General features: G+C 37.6%; 1 protein-coding gene and 1 long non-coding RNA gene across 2 annotated transcripts in view; one reads left to right on the top strand and one right to left on the bottom strand.

The window, feature by feature from the left end:
• The window catches only part of LOC113953646, an 11522-nt gene extending 3451 nt beyond the window's left edge, over positions 1–8071 (top strand). Inside the window, exon 3 of the long non-coding RNA XR_003529961.1 lies at positions 7806–8071. This is a non-coding gene — a long non-coding RNA (uncharacterized LOC113953646). The remainder of the gene's footprint in view (positions 1–7805) is intronic.
• Positions 5664–25133, bottom strand: part of FZD6 (frizzled class receptor 6) — a 25758-nt gene continuing 6288 nt past the window's right edge. Inside the window, exons 2-6 of the mRNA XM_027656978.1 lie at positions 16410–16606; positions 12359–13376; positions 9778–9926; positions 8081–8509; positions 5664–7638 (exon numbers count right to left, since the gene is read on the bottom strand). Of these exons, the coding sequence (XP_027512779.1) occupies positions 7482–7638; positions 8081–8509; positions 9778–9926; positions 12359–13376; positions 16410–16606 (1950 nt within the window). The 3' untranslated portion in view covers positions 5664–7481. The remainder of the gene's footprint in view (positions 7639–8080; positions 8510–9777; positions 9927–12358; positions 13377–16409; positions 16607–25133) is intronic.

Genomic DNA, 25133 nt, shown 5'->3' with positions numbered 1-25133 from the left:
GAGGAGAATTCCTACGTCCATATACAAGCAGATGGCATTTTTTGAGTGTGAGAAAAAATTCAGGAGTTAAATGTTAATTCTTTACTTCTGAATAAGCACATGGCAGTTCTTAACGTTACTAGAGGCTACATTGTATATTTGCACAATAGAAAACACTAGAGAGAGGATCAATGCTTTTTATTATTCATATTAATTTTTTCTATCAAGATTAATCCTTAACATTCTCTCCAACAAGTCAAGATGAGGACATAGGTCAAGTATCAGGAAGCTCAACTTACAGAAACAGCTCCTTCCATTGCCTGCTGAAGTTCCAGGCAGATCTGTTTTTTTCTGTCCAAGTCATCAGTTGACTTATAGTTGCATTTCTCTACAGCTCCGTTACTACAATAATAGTGGAAGCACCGAATATCTTAAACTAAACACCGGTCACAGACAGTCAGTCAGAGATAAACTTTAATAAAACTGTTTGGAAGAACAGTCTGCTCACTGATAAAGGATAACTCAGCACACATCCAGACATTTCCATAGTGTAAACATTACGATGAAAAGCCTGTACTGTTCTCATTGACTAGTGGTTGCAAATTTCAGGCTCTGAAGGGGTCTGGTCTGTGCCTCTGAAAGTCTGCTCCCAGGAGCAGCTGGTGCAATCCTGGCTGCAATCATGGAAACTTCTGGGTCTGAAGTGGCATCTGGAGCACATCTGGTTGAAGCAGGTCTGCTTAGATTGGGTTATTCAAAGACTTGTGCATGTGGTAGAATGGGAAAATTAATTCAGTGCAGTTTTAAGTTAAATTTACTGTGCCTCCAGTGAATCATCATGTGCAAGGAGAGAGCTAAGGCTTAGGAGGAACATTTGCTCATTAATGAGTGGCTGTGAATTAATCAGTGGTAGAAAAATCACTTGGAAGCCTCACAAATCCTCAATGAATAGAAAGGCAGAACTGAAAAGCTAACTTTCCTTAAATCCTGTGCTAATAAGTGGTTATTAGGATGTGAAATACAGTGCTCCATTCAGACAGGATTCTTCAAATGAAGGGAACAATCTCTGTTTTTCTGCACCATTCATCAAGTGCACTACCACAGGTCTGTCCTTCCAGTTTTGGAATTAGCCATAATCCTAAAATTAAAGGAATAGACTTGAACTTTTAAATTTTTTATTTTATTTTATTTGTGTCCAACAAGCCCTTTGAAAAGGAGTTCCTCAGGATAAGCAAGGCAGCTATGAGCAGGGCTGAGGCAGGGCTGTATAGCCCTTCAAGGTGGCTTACAGAAACCAGAGGTCTGTAGCCACCGTAACAGGCACACACAGAATGCACAGAAGCCCATGGATGAAAGAAGCTTTGGTCCAAGAAGCAAACTAACCGGTCCAGGACACTCAACAGTTGCACAAAACTTGCTGTCTCAGAAGAGAGAGAGGGGCAGAGCCACAACAACAAAGATGATTGAAACACACAGTCACTGCAGCTCTGCCTCAGATGTAGTGGTGGAGCTTGAAGCCCATGGCATTCCTGAGATCCGGCTTCTCACACCCGCACTGACCTCGGCAAAGAAGCACCACGGCTCGTGCCAAGCAGGGCTGTGGAGCCTCTGGGCAGCACCTCCTGCCTCTGGTCACTGATGACCCACTGTCACCAAAAGAGCAAAGGATGGACAGAGGCTGCCGGGTCAGGAGAGCGCTTCAGTGGGGGCATCCTTTAGTCCGAGGATACTTCAACTCTTGCAATAAATTGTTTTATGTGCTAAAATAGGAATCTTATTTAATTTGCATCAACAACTGACTAGCGCAATGCTGCTGGAAAGGATCAAGCACCTGAATCCCTGGCTCACAGGGGGATGAAATTGTGTTTGGCCATGACAGCAAAATGTTCTGACCAGGTTGCAAAATGTTCCTACCAGGTCGCTATGAAGAAAAATGTCTTTTGAAGTCCTTCTTTGAGTTATGTTTTTACAGCAGGTGCTCATCTAACCACACTTTTGTGAGGCATTACTTTGTTTCTAGTGTGATTTCCTTCCTTCTATCCTTATAACTCTCCCGTAATTACAGTACCTCTTGGTTGCCAAGTAGAGAAACTTTCAGAATGTGTGCCCTAAAAATATCGAATGCTGTTGAGGTTATATTAATTTAAAAGGCAGAGTCCTTCCTCTTTTTTTGGGATGTGCTTTCTTGTTTTTTTTCTACTGGTTGGGTGACTTTCCATTTCTCTCCGTAGGGAACCTCACCCCAGTTATCAGCATCTCTCAGTGTCCTTTCTCACTGCCTACTAAATAATCTTGCCTACTAAAATCACATGTTAAGAAAAATAACTCAGATTAATTTCCATGGTGAGCCCTGACTTCAGCCAGTCCAACACATTTGCATCTTGTCTGCTCACTGGCACATTTCACCTGTCAGTGTCATTTCTTCACATTTAATGGAATTATATGTGTCTGGATTATTAATCCCAATAGTGCATCCACTTGTTCTTTAGTTGTAAGTCTGGATCACAGCCATGCCTGTAGGAATCTGGAAGGAGAGCAAGTCCCAGAGAGCACTATGTCCAGCAGGCAGCATCAGTGACTCAAACCTAGTGCCAAGAAACCTGTTCGGCTGCTTCAGCATCCTCAAATCCTCCATCTTCAGTCATGCAAGAGTTGCACACAATCTTATATAGTAGGTATAATACTACTGAAGTTGGGCCTGGAGAGAATGCAGCTTAAGCCATCAACTAATTAAGTAATTTGTTAGTGATTTCCTTCAGGACCTTGCCTAGCAGTGATTTACCTTCGTACCCATGTAATTTCTTGTGATTCAGTTTCATATGATCAGGTAAAACATCAGGAAGATAAACTGGAATGCACATTCTCTTCATCATCCTTCATATACAACCAACATGGAACATACTTTTTCCTGTTAAGACCCCTTGAGTGGCTGTCTCATCATCCCACCCTCACCTCTGTAACTGACAAACCTTGTACTCAATGGAACTAAAATGGCTTCTTGCTGTTTCTCTTCACCTTGTATGTTGATAGTGAGGCCCAAACTACCAGTGTTTTCCTCTTCCCTTAAAATACCTGATGTTCTCTCATGACTGTCCTGCTGTACCTGAGGGCAGCAGATCAGGATCCCTCCACACCCCCTCCACCCAGTACCAAGGGCCTGTTTAGCACTTCCCTTCCACAAAAACTGCCTTCTTCCAAACAGCAGGAACTATTCCCCTCTGCAGCTCCTGTCTGTGCTAAGAAACCAGCTGTGACCCATTTAATGAAGGTAGATCTGTGTGTTTAAAGATCTCGTTGGCCATCACTTTATTTTGAAAAGTAAGACCTGAAATAAAGCAAACTTTTATTTTAGATTTTGTTTCTGTGAACAAAGTTGAAATACAGGGAAAAAGCATTAATGAAGAGCTTGGATATAAATGTCCTGGCATGTTTTTAATCTTTTAATTATACTTTGCATCTCAAAGGTTTTTTAGTAGGAATTAAAATCCGGTTAATAAACAGAAATGGATTTCATAGTTGTACATCAGAAGTATACTCTGAGCTTCACTTCCAGATATAGAAAGCAGAGAGCTCATGAACATGTGGTATAGGTTGCTTTAATTAAACTCTAGTCCATTAAAAAATTTAAGTATGATAAGCAACAAAGAGTGAAAGAATAAGTGGGAAAAAAAACGTAATACCCGGGAAATAACATTTATTCCCATGACACTCTCAAATACCTTTGGTGCCAGGCACCTCAATTACTGCAAATACCACTGGTTAATACTGGCAGTAACTTTACCAGTGAAGAGAGCGCCAGATGCCTTCAAAGACTGATCCAACAAGCAGCCAGTGTGAAGGGAGGGATGTGGCATTTCTCCTTTAATGTGCAGCCTTCTGAAACGGCACGTTGAGACTGGGTGGTCAGACTTCACAGGAAAACAGGATTCTTCATCCTATTCAGCTACTGCAATTTTCAGTGTTTTGCAGAATGCTAAACTTATTTTCATTAAAGAAGCCCAACTTTTCATATTTGATTTCTTTTTCTATTTTGCTCTGAATTTCGACTGTATTTGACTGTCTCTAAACCAAATATATTCTGTATCCTGTAAGGAAAAAGGAGATACAATCCTCTGTAAATCTGTTGAACAGTTATCAAGGAGTCATGGCAAAGAGTGCTAAGAGTTGGACTTGATAACCCTTGTGGGTCTCTTCCAACTCAGCATATTCTGTGCTTCTGTATTAATAGTACCTTTTAAAGGTTACAAGCATTATTTTGTTTATATTTGCCATGCTCTGGGTCAGATTTGCAAGCTTGGACAACTTTTTTTTTTTTTCAAATATGTGCATAGATTTATACTCTAGGTAAATCTTATCCAGTTTTCACTAAAAGCATTTAGCAAAATAGGACAGTAAAATGCAGTATAAACAATAGGTACCATGAAACTACCATACTGCCAATTTCAGGTGCTGTTTATATCACAAATCAAATATGATTTGGTATATTAAATTTATCTTGCTCTTTGAAAGATTTTATATGCAACTTGAAAACTCAGTGCAAAGCATAGTTTGAAGTGGTTTATGACAGCTCCAGTAAGATAAAAAGACCATTTGGCACACACAGTTCCAGGTTTGCGGAAGTTGTCAGTATCCTTTATTCTAGCATCCTGCAAATAATGGCAGAAAAAAATTACTGAAATAGCTGTAGCCATGTAAATAGTTGGATTTATAGTGCATCTTCCAGAAGATTGTCAGCCTTGATTCAATGACTACAGCTGGTGGAGATGTCCCAGGGAGACGTCATTGTCACAGGTTAAGAAAAGCCCTGTTAATACGAATGGTCTATTTTCAGTTTTAACTTTGGTCAGATAACAAGAGGAAAGCAAAAAATCCAAGCTCTCCAGTGCCCCTCACTGTAAGGCAGTCAGTCTGCCGGCCCTGACTCTTCTCTGAGCCCCTTTTCTTTCCGTTTCTTTCCCCCCCACCATTTCCGAGAGCATTCAAATCGCTCTTGAACTTCCCATTTACTGCTTGGGTGCTTCACGGTTAAAGCACCCAGAGATCACAGTTGTTTTAGTATAAGGATCACCCTGGGAATTCAGTCTGTTATTTCTGGTACAGCAGCAGTGGAACACACAAAGTGCTACAATCTCTATCTACCACTGATGCAATTCACTGCTAGTGAACGTTATGATCACTGCTTCACATTTCCCACTTCTTTGAAAATGTATCTATTTTTAAGCCCACAGTCTTGCTTTAACTTCAAAATTACTTTGCATTTATCTTTTTTAGAGCAAGTGACCACAAAGGATTTTTTTTCTGAACTACCTAAAAAAACGGAATAACATTAAAAAAATTAAAAATCACTGTTTAAAGAAGGTGGCAGCACAAGCACAGTGTGGAAATACGTATTCTATGTAACCTAAAGGAGGTCTTTAGAGGTCATGAAAGAAAGAATGCTCTAAATATTAGGATGAAAGAACAACTTCAAGTTTCTTACTCCTTCATAACTCTGTGTTTATGTGAACAATTCCCAGCGTTGTTCTGTCTCAGTTTCTCATATAAGAGGAATAAAAACATTGCAATACTTATTAACTCACAGAGCTCTACTAAGAAATACATTAGTGTTTTAGGTGCAAAATACTATAGTAGTGGAGTAACAAACATCTACACCTAGTTACTATGAAATACCGACTCAGAAGCTCTTACTATACAACAGTATATTTTATTACTAACAAATACAGTAATAACAAAACTACTGAACATGTGTATAAAGTTACCCAGTTACACACAGAATTAGAAAAATGAAGGGTATTTATTGTGCATTTTCACAGGAGATTTTTTGTCTTTCTCACTGTACTTCTCAGTAGCAAGAATTCTGTGTATTTTTAAAGGGGAAAGTCTAAAAGAAAGAGCACATCCCATTTAAGGTAATAAGTTACAAATGCTAAAATGCAGACACTGTAATATAAAGACATTCCATTTTTAATGTATGACGGATAAAATGAGTAACTTTGGTTTATCAGAACTATAGTTCCTGTTGTTTCAGCATTTACATGCCCTTTGTACCATGCAATTTTCATTGTTCAAAGCATCACCATGAATGCTGCCCAAACTCAAACACAGTAATTTCCCTGCATAATATCAAAATACTGAGAAATATTCTTAGTTATCAAATGCAAGATGATGGACAGTCTTACAAAATGCAGTGACATGTTTTGAAAACAGCACAATCCTGTTTCCAAATTATCTCAAGTAATAAATCCCATTGGCTCTTAAGAAATCTTGAGTCAATTGAAGCCAAATGATGAAATTGTTATCCACATCAGTAGCTCTTGAGAACCACCCCATCATAAGAAAGGCTACACATATTAAGGCCTTTCTGATTTAGAGAAAATACATTGCTGTAGCATATAGAAAACTAAGCTTTGTAGAAAAAGTATTTGTAGAAAAAGTATTTAGGCCATCTTCCGAGTAAATAGATTGTTAAACAAGTTTGCATATTAATAATGCAACACATTATTTTCTGCAAGATATTTCTCTACAGAATATATAAAAAATTAAGTTACACTCCTAGAAACACCGTGAAACGAGCTTTCACTGCAGCTCAGTACAAAACCCCAAAGTGTGTGCTTCAGATTCTGCCCACCAAGGCCAGGGGTCTGAAGCGTTCCTTTGGCACAATGCTCTGGAACACCATGCCAGCAGAGGCTCCAAGAGGCATTTTTCTGAAACAGTGCTGCCCCTACTGCATCATCCCTGTGACAGGACACACAGGTGCCTGACCAGTCTCACCCCAGATAACGGTGCATGTCACAGATAAAGGTACAACCTGCTTTACTCAGAACTGACTCATGCTGTCTGATCACCAGGGGACACTTGGCTTCAGCAACCCCCCAACGGAAGCATGTGAACTTTCCCAAGTTTGTACAACACATACAAATACAGCAGTTCTAAAGATTGACCTTATGCAGTCAGTTATTTACAAAATTCATTTTTATGTACAAAATAAATTGCTATAATTCCAGATTCCCTTTCATATTCAGTGTACAAGCTACCATAAACCAGTGCTGTAATTGATACAACAGGACACAATTTAGAGAGTATTTGTAAATTTGTGTATCCCTTATTGAAGTGATATTATCGTTTAAGAGACAGTAAAAAGAGAAAAAAATTAACAACTGTTAAAAAATATCAAAGAGGCGGATGGAATTTTTATATCTGGAAAAGTAACAGTGCTTTCTAAGCATTACTTTAATGCAATTCATTATAAAATGTTTGTCTCTCATCTTTTTCTTATATTACTGCCATGTCCTACAGAACTTCAATTTCCATTATTCCTGGATAGGATTAAATACAGTACATTATTGTTAGCTGTTTCCACAACAAAACATACATTTTTTAAGTGCAAAGCAAGATATGTGTGTTTTTTAATAAGGCACAGAATATCCATTATTTCCAGTGTAACACAGAATTCATGTCAGTTTTATAAATTGCAAATGTTCATATAAAATTTCAATCTTTCAAGGATTTGAACTGTTCCCTGAATCCAACTCTCTTCTGGTGTCTGAAGCTGAGTAGACAAGTAGGGATATGGAAGCTGAGTGTGAGACATCAGGTATTTGGGAACAGCTGCTTTGTAGTGGAGGAGATTCACTAAAATCATTTTTAGGAATTATTCTGCAAGTAATGAAAAAAAACCCAGTAAATTTTAAGCACAGTGCATTACAATGGGAAAAAATTGAGCAATGAAATCATAATGTATTTTCAGTTGTATTCTTTTCAAGAGAATGCAATACAGTTCTGTAAACTTTTCCAAGCTTAGGGTCACTATTGTTGTTTTTCAGATCCATCACCATTGAAGTGCAGTCATAGATTTTTTGGAGCTGAAGCTCCAGCACTCAGCACTTACACGGAAAAGGAGAATCCTACAAATATACAAAATAGCCCATATGCTAAAGATACATGGCCACATGGAGCAGTCTGTAAGTTCTCTTGACAGCTACTGTGGGTTAGCTGCATATTGAGAGTACACTGATTCTTCAGAGAAAAGGAATAGAAAACTTACAACAATAGTGGTAATGTGCATAAACAAGCAAATTATTGAGTTCAGGTGCCTTACCTTCCTTCACCTACTCTCTTCATACTCTCAGTCAAGGTACTCATATGACACGTGTTATCTGCTTTGTTTCTTCTTTCCACCTGATCCATGGTCAATTTAGAACCAGATAACATTTGATCTCCGCTGTTTTCACCTTCCTCGACTCTTCGGGCTGATGTTCCGTCTGCCTCTATCTCTTTCTCAGATGTCTCTGGAGAGGTTTTAATTTCTGCAACAGTTTCTTGGCTTAAGTAATCATGATTAGTGATTGCTACTGCAGAAGTTCCATGATTTGTTGCACCACCCGTACTGGTACCCATTGACTTTGAAATGACTTTAAGTCTGTGTGAAGTTGACTTGTAGTGCTTCTTTTTGTGTTTAACTTTGGAATTGTGTCTCAAGAAAAATTCACATGACTCTTGCAGCACTCTTCGACTCTCACTTATTGGACTAAAAGAGAACACAAGCAGGTAACTGAATGAAGAGGATAACCTTGGCTATAATGTGATAAAGACTCAGACATAAAACCCTGACAGAACAGGAACCAGTGATGCAATCTGAGATGGATGTTAATGAACAAGAAAAAAAAAATATATGTGAAAAGAAGAGAAAAAAAGTCTGATCATAATAGCATCAAAGTAATTATGTTTGTGGAACAATTAAATAAAGCAGATTTCTACATTTCTTACTTCTGCAAGTTGGTCTTAATGACTTCAGTACATTAATGATCTAAGAGAGGAAAGAAGGATTAGCTCATAAAGCAGCTACATTATCAAGTTAAATTTATATAAAGTAAACCTCATGCAAATGAAGAAAGGTAAGCATTATAAAAATTACTTCATTATTTTTAAATCCTTGTAGCTGAAAGCAGTTAACATCTGAAATACAAGAAAAAATTATACAGGAAATGGAAAAAGAGGGTAGAGGGAAAGGAAGCCATAAGCTGACCATTGAAGAATGTAAATGTAAAATAAAAGGAGCTTAAGGACTACTGCCTTGGGAAATCCAAAGAAATAAAACAAACTAAACCCACAGTATAATTTATAAGTAATAGATAATCTAAAAAGAAATAATCAAGGAATAAGAAAGAATTGAAAAATTACAACAACAAGAAATGGAGATGAAATTTATAAGCTGCTTAAATCCATAGATATAAATTTACTAAAATTAAGTAATAAAACTGAATACTTCTCTTTCAGAAAAAAAATAAAGAACACTAGATTTTTGCAATAAAAGTGATAGTAAGGAGAGTTCAATGAATATTAATTTTAAAACAAGATAAGCCTGGCAGAGAAGAAAAGCAGATGATATTATTATTGCATGACAGTAAACACCACAAAGTACTGTGCCAAATGAAGTGGCCACAACACATGAAAGGAACTAAACTGATGACTGAAATTATCTTCCCTCCTTCGACTCGAAACCAGAGATGTATTAGCCAATGCTAAACACAGCAACATGCCTTCTGCTCTACAAAAGAGAAATCAGCAGAGGAAAAAAATTTCTATCTTCTGAGAATGTCAAAAAGTCACTGCATGTATAAACCTTCCCCCGACTCCAATGGAATTTTGCTGATGCCCAAAGGCAGCATTTAAAGTCTGAAAAAGAAGTCTCAGGACAACATTTTGATTACCTGAGCTATATATAAAGAAACATGTCTTAAAGTCAACTTTATAAGTATACACTTTAACAAAAAGAAATAAAAAAATTTTTCTTACTCTCTTTTGCGGTTTCTGTTGAAGAAATTGGCCCATTCAGAACAGGTCTTTTTACTTCCCACCCAGAACACTGGAGATATGCCAACAATTAATGTCAGCAAATATTTCATCAGAAACAAAAATATTTCTGGTCTTGCTAGTGCCTTTGCCTAGAAGATAAAGTTTAATAAATGCAAAGAAAAAAATACACTTGTTGATTTACTTTTTTAAATGCAGAAAACAAATTACGTAAATGAGAGACCTTCTCCTTATGGATGTTTTTCTTGTTGAAGCTTGTACTGCGGGCAAATGTTAGACATGTACAGTCAAGTCAGACACGGTTCATGTCTACAGCTGAACACACACAGATTTTTCAGAGGGAAATATTTTTCTTTCAAATTGAAAGGAAAGGTAATTTGGGGAGCAATAATATTAATAAACATGTTCTTCAGAGGTAAGTATGTATATATATGATTTATCCCTTCAACTTAAAAGAAACAGCCAGTGGATCACAGAATCACTGAATGGTTCAGATAGGAAGGGATCTTAAAGACCATCTACTTCCAACCACCTGCCATGGGCAGGGACACCTTCCACTAGACCAGGATGATCAAAGCCCCATCCAGCCTGGCCTTGAACATTTCCAGGGATGAGGCATCCACAAATTCTCTGGGCAACCTGTTCCAGGGCCTCACCACCATCAAAGTAAAGAATTTCTTCCTAATATCTAACATAAACCTACTCCCTTTCAGTTCAAAGCCATTCCACCTTGTCCTGTCACTGCATGCCCTTGTAAAAAGTCTCTCTCCATCCTTCCTGTAGGCTCCCTTCAGGTAGTGGAAGGATTAGTTGGGAGTTAATCAGATTAGACAGCATCTTCAAGGAGCCGCAGGGAACTACACAGTAGCTTTCTGTTTACTGCAAAATTAATCCACCTATTTGCAGAACTGTATCATAGGAGCTGAGACATTTAACTCAGTAAGAGATCATTATCTTCTGCTCCCATTCTGTAGATTTAATTTGTGTTACCTGGCTTATCTGCCAGCCCATCTATGAAAGTCACTATTTTTGTTAGGCAGGTAACATTAGCCACTTAAACTGAAGTTTGTTTTCATTTGGTTTTGATCTGGTCAATGTAACAAGAGTCTACAAGCCAGCTCAGGTAAGCCAAAGCTGAGCATGCCACTTTAAGCTACTCCACAATTAGCACACACTGTCTACCATAGGGACAGATCCCATAAAATAGATCTGTGTTAACATTTCCTGTTGCTATTTCTTCTTTCCAATAGGTTAATTAAATGATGAAAATACACACTCTTTCCTGTGTTATTGTGCCAAGCTCTTATATTTAAGCACTACAAAACAATGTTGTTGATTTATTTTTTTTAACATAAGTGTCTTGTTTTCAACCTTGTATATTCTAAACCATTTAGGCTGATACAGAAATCAGAATAAAACCCACTGAAGTCAAAATATACTTGTTAAGAAACAGTATTGGAAGCACAAATAACCAAGTTGTCTGTGAACTGTGCTACTCAGCTTACACTGACTTCAATCCAGAGGATAATAAATAATGTTTAAGGATGTAAGAGATCAACCCTTATCACTTCATAATGCCTGTGTTTATATTCCTAATTTTAATGATATTTCACTGCAGCAAAAACATAGACGATAAGTGTAATGCAAAGAAAGATGACATGAGACACTTGCATTTCTCTTAGGGACGTTTGCTTGTATGTTTGTTCTTAAATGGAAGGAAACAAACCACAAATTACTCGTAAGTAATATTACAAATTACTTGTAGGCAATTTGTAATATAAAACTCCTTGCAATTGCAAGAGATTTAATCCACAGAGAGCACTGAACACAGGCAGATTTAATTTAAAAGCTTTTCCAAGGAAGCTTTTTAGGAGTCAAATATTAAATACAGTCACCTCCACAATTTAAAGTGCTGTTGAGGTTTTTTTCTTTATCTGCTTTTTGTTTGGTTGTTTTTCATAAAGAATTCTTTGCATTTCTGAAAATCAGTCTGCAAATGACAACTATTGTGGAAAAAATATACTGGAAATTTGTTCTGTAATTTCAAGTGTTCTTGAACGCATTTCTACAGTTCAAAGAAAAAAAAGACAAAAGTGATTTTAAATCTCTGGTTATAAGTAGCATTTAAAATTCCATTTAGTCTGGATCTTCATGAATCGCTATTTCAGCTTCAATGGAAATTGATGAAAATTCAACTTACGCACTTTGATACTGAGCTAGGCACCCAAGTACTGAGCAACTACTTTTAGGAACAAATATCGTGAAGAATGATCCTCCTCCAAGGCAAATTTGTAACATGAAGTTCAAAGAAAGGTTATATATTCTGTTAGAGCTGTGAGTTGGAATTTAATTACTGAGTGCTACCAGCTCAATTAGTGAAAATTTTCAAAACAAAAGTATCATTCCACTGATTTTGACTTTAAAAAGAATTAACCGCTCCATGTTCTTGAACTGATTACTTAATGTGAAAATAACTTACTAATTGCACGGCAGATACAGTGAAGCATAAGGGTTTTTGTTAGTTAACTTTACAGTATTATTTATAAAAGAAACTGTTACTTGCCTGATAAGGACAAGGAATATGGTACTGGTCACAGTGGTCAAACACCCAAGTCGTTTCCCAGATTTTCCGGTTCACCAGTTCATAAACATAACATCCAAGAAGTGCTACCAGTGGCACCAAGTACAAACCACTAAAAACTCCAATTCTGATCATGAATTTCTTTAGCTTCTCCTGGTTCCTGCCATCGTGTTGGATGACTTGGCGCACGTGATTTAAAGAAATAATACCAGCTAAGAGAAGAGAGAGACCGAAAAACACACAAAGGCACAGCGGCAAAAGCACAAAGTACAGAGAGGCATCCAGATCATAGAGACCCACAAAACAAACTCCACTGATATTGTCTCCTTCAACTTTGTTCATCGCAAGGAGCATAATGGTTAGAAAACCAGGTATTCCCCAGGCAACTGCATGGAACCACATGGCCTTTTGTGTAATAGCTTCACAGCTCCATTTTCTTCCCGCTGCAAGGAACCAAGTGATTGTAAGAATCACCCACCAAATAGTTCCTGCCATAGTGAAAAAGTACAAAACCATGAAAAGGACAGTACAGGCTTTGTTTTGGGAGCCAAGAACAACTGTCTCACCAATTTCTAACTTATCATCTGCCTCATTACAGGCAGTTTTGTTCCCAAGTAAAAATCCAATAAAGTACATCAGAGAGACTATGCTGTAACAGACAGAGTAATATATGATCGGTCTCTCTGGGTACCTAAACCTTTTAACATCAATCAGAAAAGTCAGGAATGTGAAAAGTGTAGCACAAAGACAAAAGATTGAAACTATTCCAATGAAGCTTTTTGCCACATCCAATTCATAATTTTTGAAGTACATATTGGGACATGGGGGTGCGCACTGATCAATTCCTAGAAACTTGTAGCCTTGTTCATTGGTAGTGTGGAGGTGCCGGGGACACCAGAATCCATAATCCCTTCGGATCTGGACTGGGGTCTTCTGAGTTCCATGTACGTTTGTGGTTACAGCAGCAGTGGCAGGAACGGTCTCATCACAATTAGTTAGTCTGAATAAATAAACAGAAGAGGAAATATCTCAATATCCCTCATTCTCAACTAAAATTACTTTTTAGAAATATGAAAAAAATCTGATTCAAAGCATTGTTAAATTTTACAGATAATGCAAACGTGCATTATATGAAAAAATAAATCAGATGGCACTATAAAAACCAAACTTAAAATTCAGAAGACTTCAAACACATTTATTTAACTGTTGTTCTGTAGCTATTGTTTCATAATCTGTAAAACCACTACTCAAATTGCAACCATTCTTTTAGAGTTTTAAATTCTATTGAACTTTTACATACATATATAAAATATTTACAGCAGGGTTTTTTTTAAATTTGGATAACAATAGACTGTTGCAGACAGCAAAAAATCTTGTCAAAACGCAAGCTGCAATCAATCAAGGAAGAAGGCTGACATCATTAATTGATGACTAGTACGTGATCATTATTATAATTTTTTGTGTTATACTGCTATCTCATTGTCAACAACAATGAAATATCTAACTAAAAAAAATATAAGCAGAAAATACAAGCACTGTAAAAAATTAACAATATTTTAGCAATTTTATAGCTCTAAGATGTTCTTTTAAAAACTGCTCAAGACTCAATTGCTCCATGGTTTAAATTGACACAAGAGGTGATCTTTTTACATGGATAATATCATATTAGCAGTGCTGGATTTATATTCTGACTAGATTATATCACTCAAGCAGGTCAGCATTTGCTCACACGGGGATTTATGCTCATATGCATTCCAAGTTTAAGTGCACGTTTAAAAAGAACAAGCTTTGCATTTTTAAAGTAAGATTCTGTTATCTCAACAGTCTTTGTCAAACACTATTACAAGACTCAATTCAGTTTGCAAGCTCAGCTTGAGCTAAAAACCCCGTCAGTTCTTTGTTTCTCTGCATTATCATGCTGTCCAAGTAAATCCAGACTAATGAAGAAAACTGATTCTGTGGCAGACTGTCATTAACCACAGGCCAGAGCATGATGCATGGACACATTCACCCATGTCTTAACTGGCATTATGTATGTCTGTAAGAAAAGTACAAAGATCAGTGTTTACAGAGCCATTGTGCTGTTTACTCTTTTATATGGATCTGAATCATGGGTCATCTACCGCCACCACCTGCATCTCCTAGAACACTTCCATCAACGCTGCCTCCGTACAATCCTAAACACCTAATGGCCAGATTATGTGACCAATACATCTGTTCTAGAACAAGCAGCAATCACAAGTATTGAGGCCATGTTGCTGAGAACACAGCTGTGTTGGGCAGGACACGTCTCCAGGATGAAGGACCAACACCTCCCTAAGATCTTGCTTTATGGTGAACTTGCCACCGGCTGCCGCAAGAGAGGAGCCCCAAAGAGAAGATACAAGGACTCCCTGAAACAACATCTCAGCCTTGGCCATATTGATCACCATAACTGGTCTACTCTGGCCTCCAATCGGGAGGTCTGGAGAGACACCATCTAAAACACTGATTCTTTTGAGAAAGCACGCAGGATCACTCTCGAGGAGAAAAGACAACGCAGAAAGAATCATGTCTTGCAGAATTTACCACCTAAGGAGTCTTTCTGCTGTGCCTTTTGCAACAGGACATGCCTATCTCGTATTGGCCTTTTTAGCCACCAACGCGCTTGTAACAAACGTGGGTAGAGCCCTTCCCCAAATCTTCGTTCGTGAAGCCCGGCCATGATGACTGTAGGAATACAAAAGTGTGAATCTCACTATTCCAGTTACTTCCCATCCTCATGCCAGAAGGCTCCAGCAGCAGAATCTCTGCTGCTGTAACACCCTGCATTCCACGGACTTTTCAGTATTGGCTACCAAGGAGACATCACTTCACATATGAACAGAGAAGCTTCATCTTCAGTAAATACTAGCAGTAATAAAGTAATTTAAAGCTGCAGTAAATCCAGCAAAAAAACATAATTTATTTTAAAATATCACATCTTGAGTAACTGGATTCATTTGTAATTTTCCTGATTTTTCAAAACAATCCTTGAAGATATTTGCTGTGCCCCTTCAGGGTAGTACTGTTGCACAGAAGCTCACACTAGATGGGAAAAGTTGATGCCTTCTTGTTTTAAAACCCCACAACTTCTGTTTTTCTGCAGAATTATGGGAAATGGCATTAATGCCACTTGTCACATTCACTCCAATACTGATTTCTACCACAGGTCATGCACAGGACTACTGTCCCAGCTTTCCCTCAGCCTTACCACAGATTAGCAACTGCATGGGGGTTAGAAAAATTATTTGAGTTTCCAGTCTCTGCTCCTTTCCTGTACCTCTTGACCTGATGTGTTTTAAAAAAAAAAAAAATCTGGCCTCAATAATTTATAAATATCCACAGTTGAAGGTCAGAATCTCAAGAAGATTGCACTGGGGTGCTTTCAGTGGTTTCCATTTAAAATATATAGACATCTTTTCACCAAATATTGTATTATCTGTCTGGAAAAGACACATGAACACCTTTGAGAAATAGCTGAAATTTTAAAAGAGAGTTTTGGCAGGCAGTACAGGAAAAGCAACACGAGACTAAGTTTGCACATTTAAGCAGTTAGGAGTAAGATAAGGCTTCTACTATTTAATGCTCAAATACAGAATATTCTGTATTTCATTATGTTACGAGCAGTTACTTCGAAACTCCCCAATGAAGTAAGCATGATCATCCCTAGTTTAGAGGTCAGAAACCAAAGCAAAATCTAGGCGGTAACATATAATATTTTAAACTTTCAGAAAATTACAGTAAAAAAAGCTTCCTTTTGCAGGGATCTGAATACTGAACTGTTGCAGAGCTTTGTTGCCAAAAAAGTCACAAGCAGAAAATGCAGGTGATCATTTGAATAATGAAAAAGTTTTAATGAAGAAATGGTCCCATGCATAAGCACTGCAGGGTCAGCGTAATAAGAAAGTTACAGCAAGGTGATATTTAACATTCTGCCTCAAATTTTCAACTCAGTCCCAGTCAAATATGAAAGTATCACTCCCACCACCTGTCAATACAAGAAATACCCCACCTGGTACATTCCAGCTCTTCAGGCCACGCAATTCCAAAAGTGTCCATCAACTGCTTACAGTCAGAATACACTTTCTCACAGAGGCTTCGACAAGGGTGAATCACATGAATTTGATCCAGGCAGGCAGGGACAAAGGCTCTACACAGAAATGTGTGGACGTCTGGTGAACAGTGAAGATTCATAAGAATAAGAAAAGGCTACAGGGAAGAAAAAGGCTTTGGTTAGCAATCTAAAAAAGATAATTCAAGGCATTAAAACTAACTTTCATCACTATGGCTCACATTTGATCCCCTGTAGGTTTGAAAAGATACTAGAAAATAGTGTTTGTTCAGCAATTGCGAAAAAGCAAAACCTGCTGGTCTGAGTAGCAAGAAGCTTCATTAGCACTTCCAGCCCAGCCCTTGCCCCAGGAATCTTGGCCAATCTGTGACTATTCGAACCTGATTTTTCCTACTTGTCAACATTAGAAATCTAAAAGGTATTGCGAAAGCCCAGGATTTTTAAAAAATAGAGTACAACACTGAGCTCCTTTGTACACCAGTTAGCTTCCAAACAAGTGCCCTGAGATTTTTAAAGGTGTGTCTGTTCCAGTAGTTCCTGTTAGATTACATTTTCAGTCCTAAGTGCTGCGTTGTACTCATCTTCTCTCATGCTGGAGAAGTTTGGGGTTTTTTTGACTAATGAGGTCCAAATATCATTATTTCTCATTTTTGAAACATCTCATTTCAAATCTCTCTCAACATGACTGCAGTGAGTAACTGATGACTGTTCTTATTAGAGAATTCATAGAATGAAATTTAACCCAACCTTTTTCTGCCCAATGCATTCAATTAATTATTCACAGTCAGAGAGGTAAGGAAAAAAAAAAGCCAACCTTCCTGCTCTACATTTTATCAGTTTTACTATTAGGACAAATTGTTTTAGCCAGAATATTACCATGTGGTTAAATTTCAGACAAACCAGGAGTTGCTGGTTATTTTTGCAAGTGCTTCTGAGTTCAGAACAGCATCCTCACTTCCATCAGCTTTTCAGTATCCCAAATATATGCTTACCTGAAGAGCAAGTCTTACTACTGAACATGCAGCTTAAAAGAAAAGACATCAGCAAATAAATTTACTCTTTCAAACTGGAGTATCTACAAGTCCTCAAAGGACCTTGGTAATAAACACAGGAATGTGTGGGGAGAGGGGAAGAAAAGATCAGGCAGAGCAAGAATGACATAAAAGTGCTTTATGAAAAAAACAAAAAAATTGTTGGCACTACCCTTCAGAGCACTCCAGTTGTGTTCTGCATCTGCAGACGCCATGACAGCAGGCACACAGAAGTTTGATCCCCTCTCTGAACATCTGCTCTGGAGCTGCCTTTGTAGGAACCCAAAATCTGAGTATTTCATGACAAGGAGAGAAATGTTGCCCTGGTATACTGTGTTCCATTTCTGTAAGTTGGATTATTTTCTAAACACTGCATGGCTTCACAGGAAAAAGTAGTCAGGCGCTAACCCTAAATGAATTAAATTCCCTCTGCATAATTATGATGCTTCTTTTCTTTTCAATTGTTCATTTATATTTGCTCTGTTCCTCCTGCACTTAGGATAAATAAAGACAATAGCCTAGGTAGTCATATTCAACTCCTATAGAAATTGTGTTTACTTTTGACATTAAGTCTTGCACAGATTGTCTTGATTGTTTTGAATTCTTCCTTTTTGTTGCCCATAGTTCATCTCAGTTGATAAAAAGAAATTCTCTAGAGCAAGTTTTGGGCTGCCAGTCAAAAACTTTCACAGAATTCAGTAAAACAGAAATACCTTCTCTAGAAAAGTAAGGATTTTTAAAAAACACAATATTTTTATCTATAAAAACAATTTTACCAGCTCTTTTGATAAGCAACTAACAGTTTTTAAATAGAATTTTCCAACATAACTAATACAGCTATGTATTGTAAGCTCGCTCCTTTGATATAGAAAATGAGTATAAAGAAAGCATTGGCTGGTAAAGAAAGTCAGGGCATAAAACCAACCTTTACCATTTTAACAGAGTTTCTGCTGTATAAAGCCACTTAAAAGCTAAAATATCACAAGAATCACTACACAATGATATCTGTATATCAGAGGTAGACAATGACAAGCAAAAATAAAATGTTTCCAAGACTTCCATGTTGTTATTGGCTAAGCACTTGTTTAAAGAACATATTTTATTTAAACCCAAAACCACCTTAACAGATAAGTTGAAAAATGCAAATTTTTAGGACGAAAGCTATGCTTAGCCTGTAATGTAATCAGAGTAGAATTCCAAGGACTCAGCTGCCAAAAGTAATTGTTGTTACAATGTTTCTTTCAGCTAAAAATACTTACCTTTTGACACCTGAAAGTACAAACACAAGAGCAAGAAGTTTGATGTTCTGAAAACACAAGCCAACCTTACAAGTCAGACCATTTAGCTGGACACCCCATTCTCACCCTGTCTGGTAACAAGGGGGATGTAACCAATCCGACATCTCTCCCAGTTTCCTACAACCAATCGTTTAGGAAACAAGCTGCAGATTATAACATGACCACTGTGTTGAAAAGACATTCACAAACCTTTCTTCCTGAAATGCATCTAATCCCTCTTTCAAGCATTTAAGCTTAAACATTTTGTAAAATATAATAGTAGTAAGTTATCTTGCATAATTTAAGCAGGCACCGCTGAAAGATACTACATTTTATTTGTTTATTGTAACTCTTGGTTTTGTAACCTAATTTGTGTTTTGACAAACAGCTAACAGATTGCAATCTACTTTTTCCATATATTTATACATTAGTATAGTAATACTTTCAGTTTTGATTTCCATTCCTTTCATACTACACTTTGCCTTCTATTTACCTTGACTGCATTAGAACACTGACCTCACATTCGTAGAGTGACGAAAACTCTTTCTGAGTGACAGCAACCAACTTAATACTGTGCCCACCCACTTGTACAGATAGTGGGAGTTATTTTTCCTCATACTTATTACTCTGGGAGTAATTTTTTTCCCATACACATTACTCTGCATTTTCCAACCCTAAATCCCACCTACCATTTTATTGTCCAGTTGAATCTAGCAGATTCAACTGCTGAAAGAATCTGCCATTCTTTCATCAATTTTGTTTTCTCAGCAAATTTATTATCTATCCTTCTTCTAGGTCCATTTATGAATTAGCTGTGTATCAGAGGTTTCTGTACAGACAAGTAGGGGGAACCACTCTAGTTACTTATCAGCTTAATAGTTTCTAATTACTTATCAGAAACTATCAGCTCATGATTTAATAACCCTTAGTGTGAAAAAACATTTATTTATTCATACTTTTCTTCTTAGGCAGGGAGGCATTGGAAAATAAAGTCCCCAATGGGTTACCAGCAGAGTTTCTTTAAAAAAAACATAAGTTATGACCATGTCAAAACCTTTTTGAAAACTGAAGTATAACATACTGTCTGAATTATCACTTTCAACAAATGCATTGAGTCCCTCAAAAAACTCTAACAGATTTTACAGTCAGTGAGTTCCCTCAACCAAAAAACCTCTATAAAATGTAAAACTTTGCCTCAAGCACACACAAATGGGATTTGTAAAATACAAATTTATTTTCAGCAACAGCCTACTTTTACCATTTAAGAACAGCAGAAGTAGTAGGGAACTGTGTCTGGAACTCTGCTAACGATTAGGTATCTTTAAATGTGGGCTTCACTTCCAGTTGGCCAATTTGGAAAAGTTTCATCAGAGAAAATAGCATGTCTGCAGTTCCTGATGGACCACAAAAGCAAAATCTTACCAAAACCAAAGTATCTTCTCCCCCAGCTGCATCGTCTGGAAGGAAAAAGTGTAAAGCCAAGATCACAAACTCACTGACAGTAAAATTCAGTTTCTTCAAGACCACTTTATCTGAACCATGGATGTCCCAATGACAAGCCATTTTTTATCCAAGTGATTAGTTGGGTAAGCTGCACGCATGCACACACTGGTGTCCTGGAGCCAGGGATTTTCCTAACTACTGAGGTCTAACATTAAAACATTTAGCTTAGTTAACCCAGTTAACACTGAGGTTTACTAAGTTAAGCAAGGACAGACACCAACTGTCTCAGTGTTAAGCAATGTCACCTCTTTCTTGGTTTCATACAAATCTTGTGACCTAAAGCAACAGCATTACACCCTTGTTGGTTACATAGCCATGTCTTTCAGTCTCTGAAGCAAAGGCAGGCTTAAATCTGTATTTCTACAATTATACTACACTGTATACCTGAGATTCCTACCTATATTAAAGATACACGCTGTTATTCATGAAACTGTATATCTGCTTTACAGGAAATAACACCTACCTAAATAATGGAGCCATAGAATATCTCAGATTGGAAGGGATGCATAAGGATCACCAAGTTCAACTCCTTTGCTCCTCACAGGACACTTTCATCATTAATAATTAAAAATTAATTATTAATAATTTACAGTACAAACATGCTTACTGTCTAGTAAGTGTCACTATAGAATTGAAGTACAGCCCCAAGCCCCAACCCAAATGTATGTGTATCCATACATGTTTTCAGATGTGATAGTTAGGAAATACAGCCACTGTCAATCACAGTGTACATAAATGGTCTCAGAATAAGAGACAGTAATTACTCTTTATATTCACAGAACTGTACTAACAATTAATCTTCACAGTATCCTTAGTCAACTTTTACAATGATAATCTGTTTCAATTAAAAACAGCAGAACAAGTATGGCACGGTTGATTTAATCCTACACTGTCGTTACAATAGAGTTATTCTGGACTGGATGCAAACAGGATTAGCATCATGCCCAGAGAGATTAATGCCTTCATATAGTATTCCTAGATGGGTTGGCAAGGGTGGCAATTTGCTGATGGTCACAGTGAATCACCTGCCAAGAATCTCTGATCCCTAGTTCATGCACAATTAACTAAGTCATGATAAATAAACATCCCAACACATGAAACTAAATGAAGGATGAAATTTTCAAGTTCAATTAGATTCAAAGCAAGGTTGAGAAAAGAGTAGGTTCTTCCCATTGGAAGTTACATTGATGGGTTTAGATCAAAGGCAAGTTAAAGACACTTTTAATTTCTTATGTAAGGATTTTGCAGGAGGCCAAGGCAGTTTAAGTGTCAGTGTTTTGTTGCTACATGTCTGCTAAAAGTTGCTACTTAACAGCAGAACTGCAAAACAGGAACATGGTGCGGCTCATGAAAGTTAGTGCAGTGTCAACCATCCTTTAAATTACCATGGAACATGGTATAAACTCATTGGGGGGGGCATATATTCCATGTCCTACCTGAGTTGTGGGTAATAAGCAACTACTGCTGGCAGCAGCAAGTATCAGTCATAATCTATGTTTTCTCAATTCCATTAAAATTACATGGGTAAAACAACAAAAGTTTTCAGGTCCAAAATTCACTGACAGGAACAAAATATTTTAGATATGAATATATAAAATATATAAAATATAAATTTGAATATATATAAGTTTAATATACATTATTAGTGCATCCTAATTTGACAGAAGTAAAAAAAAAACATTGAAAGCACATGAATTTGACTTTTATTTTAATAAGTTGCTTTTAAACAAAGCAGCAATACTTTCTGCAGCTTTTACAATAGAATAAAGGCATATGAAGTCGTGTTTAATTTAAAAGCTTGTCAAACATTTTTAAGACATAAGCAATTTAACATTTACATAAATAAGAATGAAGTATTCTGTTAAAGTACAAAGTAGGTTGCCTCATAGCTTAAAAAAAAAAAATAGTTCAATTTCCTACTCCAGTTAAATCTAGAGTTTAAGGAGCTGGAAAACTGTGACCCAGAGAAAGAAGATAGTAAACAAGCAAGTGGGCCAAACAATGCTGCTCTGCAATGAAAGATGTTTGCAAAGATATGAGCCTATTTTTGTCCTTCAACTGAACAGCAAAGGCCAAACACGTACTTGGACTTTCAAAGGGCTCTGAACAAAGCAGCTCAACATGCAACAGCTGATAAGCCAGACTGTTCCCAGCAGCCCTCTTCTCCCACAGCCATGTGGGGCAGGAGCTGCCCAGCAGTCAGCACCTGAAGCATTGCTGTTTAGAAGGCAAAGTAGGATGGCAGCTGATCTTAAAAAACCCCTGTGGTATAAACTGCAGAGGCTCAGGGACTGGCCAGCAAGCAGCCAGGTGCCCCTGCTTGGTGGGCCTCAACTTCATCACTTCATCAAGCTGAACTATCCAGGCAACAGTTCAGATCCCGGGCTGTGCAACTGCTCAGGGAGCTGAATTACTCATCACCTAAACGTTCAACATACTTGCAACAAGAACAAATGTATCTGCAAAGTCTTCACCATCATTCACCCCTACACATGCAGTAAGCATATATATATATATACACACACATATGTGTGTGTGCATATACATATATATTCAGATCTGAACTTTCATATTAGCTTTTCAAAGTTGAAGGGAATATTAATCAGAAATACAAACGGTGTAAGGAATAAGGCATGTGGGGGAAGGATTTTCAAAGGTCAGCAGGATAGCAAGGCACTCATGAACTTTAAGTAAAAACATAAAGCAAACTCCAAAAAACTACTCCAACACCACACCTGGGCACCAAACTTGCCATTGACAGTATAAACAAACACAGACAAAGAAATATAAAGAAGGCTATTCTGCTTTTTACTTTTATAAGCTCTGTATTGTTTTGCATTAACTATATACAGTCAGAATATTCTGAGTTGGAAGGGACTCAACAGGATCATCAGATCCAACTCCTAAGTGAAAGGCCCACACAGGGATCTAGCAACTACAGAATTCCTTTCTGTAGTAAAACAACATAGTTCCATGCTTCCCCTCTAAGTATTTTCACGTGCAAAATAAAAATACATATATCTGTGTCTTTTTTAACTGTAAAAAAGGTTATAAACGATGTAACAGAAATATTACATCTCACTAAGAAGTTACTCTGAAGCAAACTAAAGTACAAGTATTCCCAACACTTTCCAAAATAGCTTATTACCAAAATTCACTGCATTTTTTTGGTCCTAACCTAAATTATAGCTTGACTTAAATTATAGATATTCCAGCCTCTGCAATCTACAGTCCATAACAAACATGAGAAAGTTTTCCCAAGTGTTACAGAACTGAACTATTTATACAAAGTTTTCAATTATATATTGTAACTGGTTTAGGTTTTAGGTACACTATACAGAGCATAACAGACAGACAAATAAATACATGTTAACTGAAGGAAAGTATACTGCAGGCCCTCAAAGATCTGAAGTCTAGACAGAGCTTCATTGTATCTGGACTGCAGTAGCAGAAGAACGTCAATCTTAAATTCTCCACCTATTTGCCATACATTACAGCAGTAAATGGATTTATTGCTGAACCTTCTGTGCAGAATCCAATGAAGAGGATTTCCCATAACAATGTTTATACACTGTCCATTATCTTTAAAAAAGCCCCCCATTTCAAAAAAATTCCAGTAGAAGTCATTACTGCTCTGGTTCCAAAAGAGTCAGGGCAGATTCATGCTTCCCACTCCTCTCTGTGAATGTGGAGACACACTTCAGCAGAACAGCACCACCCAACTTACCAGAGCAGCAACCCTGCACCACTTCTTTCCTGCCTACTCCATGCATTTTTAAGCAGTCTTACATGAAAATTTAAACCACCTTAAAAAATACCAACTTTGTTGTGATGTAGGAGATGTCAGCCAGGCATGCACAAGTCATCTGACTACGCTGAAGCCCATGACGCTGCAGTCATCTATCACTGCAGTTCTTACTTCTGTCTTCTGCTTTCACTGTTTCCAGTTGGTCACACTCTGAGATATTTCCCAGTTCTGAACGCCTGTATTAGATAGTGTTTCTTTATTGTTAGCCCACAGTACTTATTTTGGTGCCCTTCCCCACCATTATCTTCCCTCTTTCTCCAGTTTTAAAAACTCAAAGCCACCTTTTCTTCCTCTCTCTCATCTTACGATCTGTGGCCCGTGTTAACCCTCAGCATATAATGTTTAGTTTCAAGCTCTACTCATACTCCCAGAGAGATCCCACACACAACTGGATTCTTAAAACGGTGCACCTTGTACCTTCCTTGCAAGAGCATTATCTCATGTGAAGCAGCTGGGACATGGTGCCTGGACAGATGGGTATTGCTAGGTCACCATGAGGCTGGATGAGTACAGTCCCTCTCCAAAAAACTGCTTTTAGTTTTTGTATGCAGGATAAATATGTGGAGAGTTTGGCCACTAAGTGCTTTGTGGCAGTAGCTACCAAGACTAAAGAAATCTGGTTATGCAGGCCCTCCAGGGAATACAGCATGAGCCAAACTTGGAAGGATGTGGTTATTCTTTGAAAGAACTTGATCTACCAGAAGTTTAAGTACGGGAAAGATGGGTGATCTTTTTTTCTCCCAGGAAGCTCTCATCTAGAAGAGCAGGTATCTTTGGTAAAAGCACATCCTTTCTGTCCTCTAAAGACTGATTATCCAGCCCTATCACTCCCCATTTACAGTAGTTACTTACACACTCTTATGCACACCTGCACACCTCCCCTTCTTCTAATGGCTAAGCAGAAAGCAAGCAAGTCTCCACTCATCTCCACTTCGTGGTTCAGAAGAACAGGGCAGACATATGCACCTCATCCTCTGGCAAGCAAATTAAGACTGTGTTACAGCAATCACAGATGCACACAATACACAGAAAAGACCCAAAAAGG

This window comes from Corapipo altera, unplaced genomic scaffold (genome assembly GCF_003945725.1).
Source record: "Corapipo altera isolate COAL_440 unplaced genomic scaffold, ASM394572v1 52b, whole genome shotgun sequence".
In the NCBI taxonomy this organism is placed as follows: Eukaryota; Metazoa; Chordata; class Aves; order Passeriformes; family Pipridae; genus Corapipo; species Corapipo altera.
This window is presented reverse-complemented; position numbering and strand designations above follow the sequence as displayed.